Here is a 13,750-nt window from a genome sequence, read left to right as displayed (position 1 = left end):
TTATATTGTCACCATGAAGGAAGATTAAATTTGTATCTAAAGCGCAAAAAATTCAATGAAACATGCATATATCATTTAATTTGTTTTCAGAGATATGCAATCTGGTCTACGACTACAAGCTCAGATTTAAAATCCTTGTCTCTTCAATCAAAATCTCTACAAACCACCAATTTGACAAACAGCATCGGAGTGATTCACTGGATTAACAATTTACGATGAATCACTACAAAGACAGATCAAAAGGTTTGTTTGTTTTTGTACAATAGCTTGCAATATTGTTCAATAATCCGACTTTGTAATACCCTGAGTCATTTCAAGATATTCTCCGGCATTCTTGCCTTTTTTGGTATTTTCCCTGGATTGTCAAAGTGATAGATTATAGAATGTTCTCTCTTATTTATTTATGTCCTCATTCAGCCGCCTACATGACAGGTCGGGAATACATAATTGGAAGTAAACAGTGATAATCTTAATAACCAAACGCACAATGCATTTTACCAATCCAACTATTCATACGACCGAAGTATGGATATGTAAACAATAAAATCGTGTGTTACTTAACACTAACACATAGTATTTTAGCGGGAATCTTATTTGAGTACTTTTCGCATTGGTAGATTCGCGCTTGTTGCACTTCCTATGTACTATTTCTTTGGTAAATATGTAGATGTGCTGCAAATCTTCATAGCGATAATCTGTTACAATTTGATAATAACGAAAGCTTGAGTGCGACAACATTAGTTCTATTAAAGTAAGTGCATAACATGCGTTTGATACTTCTTTGTTAATTATGTACCATGTGATTGTGTGAACAGGTCCGTGCTCTGTTTTAAATGGTGGATGTGAACAACTTTGCACGACAGGTGTAAGCGGAAATGCTGTTTGCGCGTGCTCATATGGATTGAATATTCAAACCGATGGAAAAAGTTGCACCAGTGGTAATTATGATGTGAACTCAATACATATTGCTTATCGAATTGGATAATGGAGAAAATGGAGTATAAACTAGAGATTATGTGTAAACACATGATAAATTGGGAGATAATAGGAATCCTCAGTCTCAACTAAACTTTTTTTTCTTTTGTGACGTTGTATCTTCCAGAGCCTCAATCGTCCAACTTTCTACTGGCAGTCGACTTTAATCATGGTACACTCTTTCAAATATCTACAACTGACGCACAAATAGCAGCTCTGGACATAAACTCAGTTGAAAGACCGACTGATGCCGTTTTTGATCCGAAAACATCATTTGTATTTTGGAGTGAAAGAAACGATGGCACTATTAGGAAATCAACATTAAATGGAAGCAGTTCAGAAACAATTTACACAAGATCGGGTATGAATTACACTTATATAAGATTCTGGAATTGTATATAAGACTGGTACATAATAAGACGTAAATTGACTAAAGAGATGGTACAGAAGCATTTTCTTTATTATTCCCACGCAGTATAAATTTTAAAAGGATCGACTTTCATTGATTTGTGCTGGTCTGTTCAGTCACCATTTCTCATGATCAAAAATAATGCTTTGAGTGTTGGAACATGGACCTAATCGTTATTGCAGATACATTTAGATATTGTCTATAGATGTACGGGATTCAAGGGAAATTATAAGGCTTAGAAAACAAACATATCAATAATTCGTAATGTTACATCTGTAAACACAATTTTGAAGAAATCAAAACAAATCTGCTGCATTATTTATTAGCTTACCTACTCAAAGGGCAAGTAAGCTTTTTTTCCGCGGGATGCAGCCTCTGTGGTAACTTTCATAAAAATCGCTACTTGTCATGAACAAATAAGTAGATTTTCTTCGATTTGGTCTGCATCAGGGAAGGGGAACTAAAACGTTGGTTCTGGTCTGTAGGAGCCTGAGGGACTGTGCCCGCTAGGGGAAAACATACAAAATTCTTTAAAATTATTTTTCATTTTTAGGACTGAAAGGATTCGGTTAATATTTGGTTATTTTTGTTATGACATTATGAAAGCAAAGTTGTTTTGAGTTAAGCAAAGAATCATATGACCAAATGTCAATGTCATTGGGTTAAAGGTCAAGGTCAAATAATGCATCTTTTCAATGATGAACGTTTCGTTAAGACATTATGAAACGAAGTTGCTTGGAATTAAACATAATTGCTGAAATATCTATATGAGCGATAAAGGTACCAATGGCCTCTTGTAACTATCATCTATTAACAGATTTCAGCTCCTACGTAGACGCATTAGTCATGGACCATTCCAGTGGTATTCTGTATTATGCGATGTCAGGCAAAACTTCACTTGGAAATGTTGGAGTACTCAAACCTTCTACGGGATTGGCTAAAACTCTGGTGGAAGACTTGAACAATGTAGAGGCTTTAGCCTTGTATCCATCGAAAGGGTAGGTAGATGAATCAGCATTATGTATACAACTGTGTATTTTGAAATTGATATGCATATGATATACATAAAACAGTAAACCATTAATTGATATCAGCATGCAGAAGACACTGATATTGCTCCGGTCTAAGTATCTTGAGTGCCTTTTTCCGCACTGCACTAATGTTGAGCTACATGTATTACATCATTAAGCAATGCTCAATTAGAACGATACCTTCTATTCACTTTACAATTGAATCTTCCCTGTCAATATTGTACATAGATATCCCGAGTACAATGCTATCACTTCAGCAACCAGTGCTTTACAATTGAATTTTCTGCTCTCAGACTGATGTTCTATACGCATCATGATCGGGATGATACCTTTCTAAACATCGTTAGAGCTTCAATGGACGGAACATCTTCGAGTGTTATCATCGCATTGGACGCCGACGACTACCTTACAAACCTAGCCATTGACTACAAAAGTTAGTAGAATTTCCCTGCTAAGATAATGTCTCTGGTCAGACTGGGCATTATAAATATATGGACAGAACAACAAGTACATGTATCTTTTGATGGTAATCTTGATTTAAAAAAGTATTGCACAAATTGAAATTCGTCTGGACATTTTTTTTTCGGCAAGGAAGGTTGATGCTCCAATTGATCATTGTACAAATATGTTTAAATACGGTTATATACTACAATTACAGTGCCGGCAAGAATTGGAAAAGAGTTTCCCTGCTGTCATTAAAATATATATACTACTGTTGAAATTACATAAACATTGTCTTTTTAGCTGACCGACTGTACTGGTCATCTCTAAGGGGAAACGCGTACGTAGAGTGGAGTAGTTTGTCAGGATCTGGACGGACCAAATTCAACACTCCTTTTTCAAGAATACGATCTATTGATATAGATGGCAATTTTATATACCTTACGTCTGAAAGAAAACAGTGAGTAGAAAAAATTGCTTCGATAAATATCGAACATCATTGGCTATTAATACTATATTGATTCATAATGATATTATTATATTGACTCATACTGATGTTATCATATTTACTCATAATGATATTTCTATGTTGCATATATTAGCCAAAACATTTTATGTGCCGTTTTACATTTTACAGTATTTAGAATGTATCGTTTACTTAGAATTTACTAAACTCCATACATTTTCGTATTCTTCTAACGTCTTAGCTTTTTAAAAATAAAAAAATCCGTTATGTCAGAAAGGTATATTGCTTGGTAAATAAAAATAATAGATAGCATCGCATGAGGCCCTTTAGCGATATGATGAATTTGCCTTTGATATGCTAAACAGGCATGGCTAAAATATTTAGAAAAGCAAGCATGTTGCAAATAATGCCTCATTAGAGGAACTTATATATTTAACTATTATCTCAACCTTAGAATTTATCACTATATTTCATCGACCGATTTCAGTAAAGTTGTAAAGATGAATCTTCTGAGTGGGACCGAAGTGGCGTTTATGTCAGAAAACGCTGAATTAGGATTCTTACTGAACATACATGCGTACCCAGGACAGCTACAACCAGGTGAGAGTTTTGTACCAATCAGATCGGTCCACGATTAAAATATTTGCTAAATCGCTGCAACGTTATTGATTATTAAGCGTTGAAAACATTGTGCTGAATATTTGGAGGCGCGAAGTAGGACTTAAATATTGTATCAATTTGCTAAAAACAAACTAGCAGACACTTTCATAAGCCGTTGCTTATATTTGCTCAACAGCAAACATAGTAGCCATGCTTTTAATTAAACAGCCTTTGTATTTAGACATGCGGAAGAAAGGAAAAAGTACAGGTGAACGATGTTCAAAAAATTATTTTCACGTAATAGAATGATAGATAAAAGTAAAAAGTACATGCTTTTTTGAGCTATTATTGTAACATTTATTAGTGAGTTCCGTCTGTGCAAACAACAATGGCGGATGTAGTACCTTCTGTCTACCCTCATCGTCACCTTCGTCATCATACTGCGCATGTCAGGATGGTACAGACCTCAAGTCGGATGATCCTTACACGTGTCAAGGAGGTAAATATTTTTTACTTTTAAGCAGAAAATTTTAAATATTACATAGTTTTGATACTCCTTCCTTATGTGTAGATACGTATCCAACACTTTGATTACTGAAGCTTTGTGATGGTTTAAAAATAAAGTTGAGTATGTATACACAAGGTTTTAAGATTGGCGGATTGATAAGGGCAAATTGAAAGTTTTATGACCGGCATCATGATTCTATTAAGAAATAGTTGAATTCCCTTTTGCGAGGTGGAGTCAACCTTGTTTGCTGTTTGTTGACATACCTGGTGACTCCATTTTCATCAATCTAATTCTCATATTGAGAATATGATTTTACCCAAATTTGACCTAAATTTGTATGGCCACTGTCGTCGATGAAACAGATGACGTTTGCCCTTCGGAAGATATGGACTTATTCGCCTTGTACCTTTCAATTGTCTCCATGAACATCAGTATTTTGTTCATTTTATTCTGAATTGATCGATTTGTTGATTTTTTTACAGTAACCTAAACGACCCATTTAAATATTTAACTGTAAACATAATACTTTCCTTGTACTTTTCAAATGTCTTTGATTTGATATATATTTTTGTTTATTCTATTCTCGATTTATCGATTTTGAATTATTTGTTCCGTTTTAATTTGGATATTTCCTTTTATTTTTATAATAGAATCCGAATATATTTACAGTAACACGATGTCCGCCAGCCATATCCAATGGAAGGTTAAAAGATCCGTGCACACGTAACGCTGCTGATGTGTGTACATTCCAGTGTGATTCGGGCTATACCAGTACAGTAGCGTCTGACACATTGACGTGTGGACAGGATGGACAATGGAGTGAAAATCTTCAAGTGATCTGTCAAGGTAAGTACAAAACATCAAATATATGCCAGTTTGCAAAGCGATAAATAAATCTATAAGATATGAAAATATTTTCCGACATCCGATTTTTTGATCAAATATAAATACAAATAAAGTATAATATATTTAGTCAGTTCTTTTCCATTTTCAGTATCTTGTCCATCCCTCGTACCCAATGGGCAGTTCGTCGATGTGTGCAGATATACCGTCGCAGGAGTGTGTACATTCCAGTGTGATTCGGGCTATACCAGTACAGCAGCGTCTAATACATTAACGTGTGGACAGGATGGACAATGGAATAAAAATGTACAACTGCTCTGTCAAGGTGAGGACAATACTCTATATGCATGACCGCTTGGTCGATGGATGGATTCAATTATAATCAACCTGGAAAACTTATATCAGTGCATTCAATGAAGTACAAACGGCCCTCACAGAAGTAAGACGTTTGCAGCAAGTTTGCGGCAAACCTGCTGTAAACAAATCTGTTTTTCAGAAACAGTAACCAAAACTTTGCAGTAGATTACCGATAGCGCTAACCTTCTAACCCTTCTGGCAAATACTGGGGTAACCTTTCTGGAAAACAAAATAATTTTGCTGCAACTTTGATGAAAACTAATTTGCGTGACCACTGGGAGTTGCAACAAAAACAATATATACAGTAACAATACTTTCTTCCGTAGATACACAATGCTGGTAAACGAAAAACCGCAAAGTCGTAAGAAATTTTTAAAAGTCACCGCATGAAAGCTGACCAATGATATGTTAAAGGTGTAACTTACCAATGAAAGTATTAAATGCATTTGTTTGAACTGATTTCCGAAATTATGATGGCTGGGGAAATACATGCAAGAGAAAAGATTCCTTACCTGAATTTGATCCATATAAGAGCGGCAGATGCCGTCGAAGATTTAGAAGTGACTTACTGCTCGGTACACCTAGTCTCATTTGCTTTGCACTGTTCATGTGTTTCCATGTAAATGTGTGCTTTTGTTGATTTTTACCCTCAGATTTTCGATTTTGAATTACGGTGTCGTTTTAATTTTGATGTTTTCTTTTACTTTTATAGTAAAATCCGAATTTATTTACAGTAACACTATGTCCGTCAGCCATACCTAATGGAAGGTTAAAAGATCCGTGTTCACGTAACGCTGCTGATGTGTGTACATTCCAGTGTGATTCGGGCTATACCAGTACAGTAGCTGCTGACACAATTGACGTGTGGACAGGATGGACAATGGAATGAAAATCTACAACTAGCTGTGTCAAGGTTAGTGCAAAAGTCTAAGCATATGACCATTTTATCAAAGCAGTCAGTATTGCAGGCAACATGGAAAGCTTTTTCGCAAACAAAATTGTTTGCCATGAATTATTCCACGTCGTTTTCAATAGCTCTTCGCTTGCGGCGTCCTTCTGGCAGCTGTGTTGTAAACATCCTTTTTTGCGGCGAACAAATACATATAGGGGACATAGAGTTGCTACAAACATTTCATTTGAATACTATTTTCTCTCATATAGTTGTATTGTTAGTGAACAAATTGTCTTGAAGTTGCCACAAACTCTGAAATTCACCTGCAAACTGACAAATGAGGACACATGTTTGAAGCACTATGGCATATAGATGGCTTGAGGAAAACATGCATCAGTAAAGATAAGTCTTTTTTGTTTTTGCAAAAACATGCAATAATCTGATTGACCCATTGAAATGGAACTAACTGCAAACCCTATTTTTCCCATTGTACTTTTCAAGTGTCCTCGAGGTAATGTGCATTTTTAATCATTCTTGTTTTATCGAGTTATATATTTTGAGCTACGATCCCGTGTTATTTTTGGTATTCTTTATTACTTTTATAGTAGAATCGGAATGCATGTATATTTTACAGTTACACGATGTCCGTCAGCCATACCTAATGGAATGTTAAAATATCCGTGCACACGTAACGCTGCTGATGTGTGTACATTCCAGTGTGATTCGGGCTATACCAGTACAGTAGCGACTGACACATTGATGTGTGGACAGGATGGACAATGGAATGAAAATCTACAACAGCTCTGTCAAAGTAAGTACAAGACTTCAATTATATGATCATATTCTCAATTGACGTTTGCAGTTGTTCTCCGCTAACGGCATTAGTCTGCATGCCTTCTAGCAAACATTGTTTTTGTAACGTTTCTGCTAACACATCAGTTTATCAGAGAGTTGCCAGAAAAAGTAGCTTGAACAGTATTTGTTTTCATAATGTCGCCTGAAATGTGACATATGTTGAAGATACCAGTATCACTTACCTATGAAAGTGCCTAATGTATTTTGAACTGCTTTGAGATAAAGGCGGCTGGGGGAAAGCATGTAGGAGCAAAGATGTCCAAGATTTTTGCAAAAACTGCAGTAGCCATGATGACCCATGTAAAGGGAATAAACTGTTAACTAATACTTACATGTTGCTCTGATCAGAACAACAATGTTGTATGTCTACATGTCCAACTCATCAGGGTAGTACTGTTCATTAAACATTATCATTATACAATGCGTTTGATTTTCCTGAACTATACGCGTAAGCTTTATTTTGAACTACCCATGTATTGCATGGCTATAATGACTTTTGCATGATCACGTGCGTACTATTTAACGCTTGTGGCGTTTCGGAATTTAATCACGAGCAAATTATTGAACACATGTGACGTTTTGGAATTTCGTCCTACCGTTTCAAGCATCTAAGACACTCAGATGTCAACACTGCTAGACGAATCTAGGCCTATAGGAAAGTCAAGATTTTAGTATTTCTATGTGTGTTTTAGTGATCATGTAATAAAAAGGGTATACCATGGATGTCTGTCATAGTCCAAAATAGTTGACCCTCGGTACTGGTAATCGATCGCTGTTTTTATTGCACAGACATGTATGGATATCTGTATACTAGTATATAGGCGATGTGAATACATTTCGGGTGAGAGGTAAATATAATGTCTTAAAAAGACTTCGATATATCCCGAGCATTCGAAGTTACTGAGTAGATTTTTGATATAATTTTGGTATTGGAAGTTTTACTTCGACATAAACAGGGTGTCCGTGTAATCAGAGTTCGAGATATTAAAGTATGACTGCAGTCCTTTGTGTCGTCATAAACAACGAGCACACATAAAATGGTTCTAACACAAAATTTGCTTTTTATTTATTCCACAAAAATGTCGCCTTGTCCTCTAGGTTTTTTACTGTATTTATGGTTTGGGATAAAAGTAGTTATCGCGTATTGATATATTATTTAGAAGTAATGAGGCGGGTTCAAACAACAGATTGTATAGAGAGTCTCGATCGTTTCTATCAAGTGTATATGCAGTATTTTCAAATGAATATACATTTATACGTAGAAAGTCGTTCTGCCGGTAGCTAATAACAAGTCCAATAGCAAGCGAGTATTTCGTCTGAAACATATTCCCTATTTAGTCGGTAAAATCAGCGTCGCTAGCAGACGACATTGACAAACTTAATTGCTTTAGCGCTTCTAATAATAAACTAATAATGTCATACTTTCATATTCGTAAAGATGTTTTAAACTTCCTAGCGGTCTTTATAACTAAAGACTAACAAATTCGGAAAGATCCTCATATTGAAACCGAAAGTGACCTAGTTCGTTTACCTAGGAAACCTCTTACTGTTTTAGTATAAATCCAATATACTACAACTTGGTTTACTAACGACATGTTAACAAATGCCAAACAGAATGTAAACAATTTTAGTTTTTATTTATTTATTATTCATTTATTCATTATCTATTTATTTTTTTATTATTTATTTATTATTTTAACTTGTAGTTGAATCTGATACTGCCGCCAACACAAAGGATAATGATCAGCAGACAATGGTATACGTAGGAGCTGGACTTGCTGGCCTGGCAATCTTATCGGTTACCATAGTGACGATCGTATGTGTTGTAGTTAAAAGAAGGTAAGGTCATCACGTTGTTGATATATTAAACGAAAAAGCTGAAAAAATTGTTTTAAGTATTTTAATATTTTTCCAAAAGAAGTTCTACTTTACGTACATAATGCAGAGAAATGCGTTTATATTGTTACATTAATTAGGTTAACGCTAATATCAATACGGTCACTGTGGTGATCGATATAATAGAAAGATCGCATATACATGTTATACTATAAATACATATTTTAGCGATAATCTTATATTTGGCGCATTTCGCGCTGCAGTAGAAGCGTTGCACAAATTACACTGGTTATATACTTTTTCTATAAAAATGATTTTGGGTCGCCGATTCATTAATATGTGATATTCATTGTCAATTTTGAATGTAAAAGTTAATCATTTCCTTTCCAAAACCTTTTATAAAGATATAATTTTAATATTAGCAGGCGTCGCTTACCCAGTGTAAGAGGGGACAAGAAGTGAACCGAACGTATATTATACACCTAATCAACAAGTGCCTCACCAGCAATTGATGTCAGCTCCAGGAATGGTAAACCAAGCAATGTATAACTTAGCATGCCCGACACAAGAGAAAATATCAAGTCATCATACCATGGCAGTTCAAACTCCACCATACTCAGTGAGGCCAGAATCCACGTATGATACCATACCTGCAAACCAAAATGACTACAGTGACCCGGCTCCCCCCTACGAGGAGCCAGCATCGATCCAATACGGTCCCTCAGCGAGATCGCAGCCAACGATTCTTTCGGTGCAAAGAGGGAACGACGATTATATGACATTGATTCGCTAAGGGAATGGACATTGAGATAACTATTTCCACGGGATAGTTTGCTATTATTGGCTTGATGTATAAAAAAACTGACTGTCCCAATGAATACATTGAATTTTAATATTGATATCTGATCAAATATCTAACTATCTATGCCGTTTTAAGTTATAGGCGGATGGTTAAGCGATAGTTGTTCCATCTTTCGGTCATTATATTTACATGGAATATGATATCAAGTAGTACTCTTTTTTATCTGGTTTTGTAAGTAAGCAATATTCCACATGAAACTACGTTTCCTTCATACACAATAGACAAATATATACAATGTATGACGGAAGCTAGAAACGTAGAAGAAAAACCAATATTAACTCGTAACGCTTACATTTTATAAGATTATTGTCACGTCCAAATGGTATTGACGTTATATGCTTCGTTTATTTGTCAAACATGCTTCCTATTGGTATCTATGCGTTACCAATGTACATATCAGACTCACCTCCCTTATTGAAATTTCATTTGAGGGAAGTCGCTTTATATAGTACCCCTTAGGTATTGTCATTTGCAGTAATCACTCGATCAAGAGATTCTACAATTTTTGCTTATTTTACATGTAGTTTTTATACCCACTGGATTTAGTTAAAGGCCTCTAATTTTGTTTCTACTGTTTTGTGAAAATTTTAATTACAATTCAATAGCAAATTTGGCTATCATAATACCATAATTTTATCTGATTTTTCTTTACATCTTTTAAAATCCATATGATTAATACAGTTCAATCTAGAAATCCATTCACTTGTTTATTATAAGTCAATATTGTCATAACAAGCATTCCCATTTGTTTATTTTATTATTCCTTAACGTAAAAGATGACGTCGCCGTTTATGACGTCGCTTTTAGTTGGCGGATGGAGCAGCGTAATGATTTGTGAGAGGGAAGAGTTCATCAATAAAGTGATTTGTTCCAGGGTATAGGTTCAATCATAAGGATTAAGTTAAATATATTGTATTGTATTTGAGTTATAACACACAAAAACCCAGAGTAGGGTACACTCCGTTTTTGTGTTATACCTCAATAACATAAAATATATTTAACTCAATCATTATGGTTGAACCTATACCCTATACAACTTAATACTTAAATAATAGTGCATTTGCTTGTGGTATTTTCCATATTTATCATAACATGTTCTGCGGTAAATGATTCGCACAACAATTCATGAAAGAAATCGGGTATATCGATATTGTGAGTGTGAAATCGCATCATCATGTGTGTATTTTATGTGTTTTAACTATGACATAAATGATATAAATAACTATGCTTAATTGGAGACGTTGTTTACTAAATTATAATATACCATTTACATATTTTATTTCACATGATCAATTTGTAAGAATAAAAGGTTATCCATATGTTAAATGTAAACATTAATCAGGAGTCAAGCTTGGTCAATGATAATCCTTTTTGAGGGTTACGTGTTGACGCACATAAAAAATGATTCTATTATTCAAGAATAAGTTGAATCACAGAAAGATATTAATGCAACAGACAGAAAACAGCATATACAGGATATTAACGGCAACAGGAAGGGAAAGCAAGGAAGAGGAAAGAGGTTGAGATGGGGAGTCAAGGGGCATGGACACAATGGGAGACGATGAGAAGAAGATGTCATGGACAGAGTTCTGCATATACGCAGTATGGCAGCTCAGTAAATTCTCAAGGATGTATGTGATGTGCTTCCAACAACGTATGTAGTTAGCGGCATAATGAGGTGTTAACGAAACTTGCACAGGTTGAACACAATGAGGGATTGACACCATCAGGATAGCATGAAATGCCAACCTGAGTATTCTTGGAGGAGCAGAAACTCGGAGACGTATTGATATCAACCAACAAGAAGAAACTAGTTATGGTGAAACTGAATTTGCCCGCGGAAGACGTGTGAATCAGCAGATGACCGGAAGAAGAACAAGTACGCAGAGCGAGCAGACGAGTGTTGTAAAAAAGACCGAACGCCATGGAACTTTCTTTAGAGGATTCCCTGTTAAATCTGGCTGGAGGATGCTTTAGCCCTCGGTATTACATTTTTCCTAATAAATAACTATAGTATGTCTATTACAATGTCATTTTCCTTTATTTTTCTTCCATTATTACAGCATTCTTATTTAATAGTTTTGCTATTATCTTTTTAACATTTTTGATATTGTCATTTACAGTTTACGATTTTTGTGGTTGCCTATTTAATCTACAAGTACATTTTCCGCATATGTCCATTTTATAGCATTACTACTTTTGACTCTAGGGATATACAATGCATGCTGGTTTTCTCTCATTATATTCCTTTTTAAGTTTAGAAAAATTGATTTTGAATTGAAATCGCCCGCGTCCCATAGTCTGCCGTCTATCTGTCCATAAATAGTTCTTGTATTGCTATAAACAGTCTTTTTATTGCTTTTTCTTGGGAAGTTTGGGAAAGATTATTATGAACATTCATACGTAGATTGTCCTTAGTTCCTAGTTTAATAACGAGTCTAATCCAGAAAACAAAATGGCTGACAGTTGAAGTTAAGCATTGCTATTTCTAATTTACAGAAATTCTGTCACATATCTTACATTTCATATTTAGGTTCTCCTTCTAATCAAATAATTAAAATACAGAAAAGATCAGTCTAACATCGAAAAAATTTGGATCATTCAATGGTGGGCGCAAATAACCCTCTTGGATCACGTTTCTTGTATATTTGCCAATTTATTCAGAAATATTGTCTAATGTATTGTACACATAATTTTATTTAAAAAAGAACCTTCGTCTGTCAATAAACAATAGGAAATATACGAGTGTATTCCTCTTTTGTATTCCCCCTTATATATATTGACCTCTGTTTCATTCCTCAATTTACATATACATTAATCATAAATTTTAAATCATTAAATGTTTTGCCGTTATCGTGATATTTAAACCCCTTCGCTTTAAGGAATATAACATTCTAAATGGTAATCTTGTTTTTAAGATGCTACACGTAAGTAAGAGTAGTAAGTATCGATTTCAAACATTAACAAATTGTTGTATTATACTTTGCCCAAGTTAGTATCAGCTAACAAACCTTTTCTCTTTTTATCATTTTTAATCTGAAATGATTGAATAATGAATTGTTTCACGAAGAAATTTGTTGTGCTCCGCGTCTATAGATAGTAGACAACTTGCGTTCTTGGGTCACATAATGTGTCACGGTGACAAGGCCAGCTTTCAAAGTCACAAAAATGCACCTTCTTAATAATAAATTTACTCTATTATACCCAAAGTGTCATTAAACCACGAAAAGGTGATAATTTATTTCTTTTTGAAATCTTCGCAACCTGTTTTGCATAGCGGCCGTAACAGATGACAACCATGATTTCTGGATGAGACGCCAAAGTGCACGTTCCTTAATTCATACCTTAAAACAAATACAAAAAAAGACATATTCTGAAGAAAACTGTTGATATTTGCATAACAAATGTTAGTTTCCTAATAAGGATTCCTTCAAGTATCTATTACAAATGCAAATGCAAGGGCCATATCTTCGAACTGGGTCTCTCGGTTAGCGTAAGAAACTGTTAAAAGATTCGTACTCGTCTGACTCACGTTATCTTGAAAAAGGGTCAATGTAATTAATTTGAACAAACTTGGTAGTTCTTCATCCCCCTACATTCCAAGCCCAATGGCATAACCGCAGGCATCTTGATTAATCATAGGCTATTTAGAAGGTCTCCTTATTTTTTGATAGG

At 34.9% G+C, this 13,750-nt stretch overlaps 1 protein-coding gene across 1 annotated transcript in view; it reads left to right on the top strand.

Moving 5' to 3' along the window:
- The window catches only part of LOC117342778 (low-density lipoprotein receptor-related protein 4-like), a 31,987-nt gene extending 19,170 nt beyond the window's left edge, over positions 1-12,817 (top strand). Inside the window, exons 10-21 of the mRNA XM_033905038.1 lie at positions 91-189; positions 815-938; positions 1,103-1,336; positions 2,202-2,382; positions 2,709-2,848; positions 3,160-3,316; positions 3,810-3,922; positions 4,287-4,421; positions 5,100-5,276; positions 7,157-7,333; positions 9,084-9,216; positions 9,636-12,817. Of these exons, the coding sequence (XP_033760929.1) occupies positions 91-189; positions 815-938; positions 1,103-1,336; positions 2,202-2,382; positions 2,709-2,848; positions 3,160-3,316; positions 3,810-3,922; positions 4,287-4,421; positions 5,100-5,276; positions 7,157-7,333; positions 9,084-9,216; positions 9,636-9,675 (1,710 nt within the window). The 3' untranslated portion in view covers positions 9,676-12,817. The remainder of the gene's footprint in view (positions 1-90; positions 190-814; positions 939-1,102; positions 1,337-2,201; positions 2,383-2,708; positions 2,849-3,159; positions 3,317-3,809; positions 3,923-4,286; positions 4,422-5,099; positions 5,277-7,156; positions 7,334-9,083; positions 9,217-9,635) is intronic.
- Positions 12,818-13,750: the final 933 nt, after the last annotated feature.

This window comes from Pecten maximus, chromosome 2, assembly GCF_902652985.1.
Source record: "Pecten maximus chromosome 2, xPecMax1.1, whole genome shotgun sequence".
NCBI lineage: Eukaryota > Metazoa > Mollusca > Bivalvia > Pectinida > Pectinidae > Pecten > Pecten maximus.
Note: the sequence above shows the minus strand (reverse complement) of the source record. Positions and strands in the feature narration are given on the sequence as shown.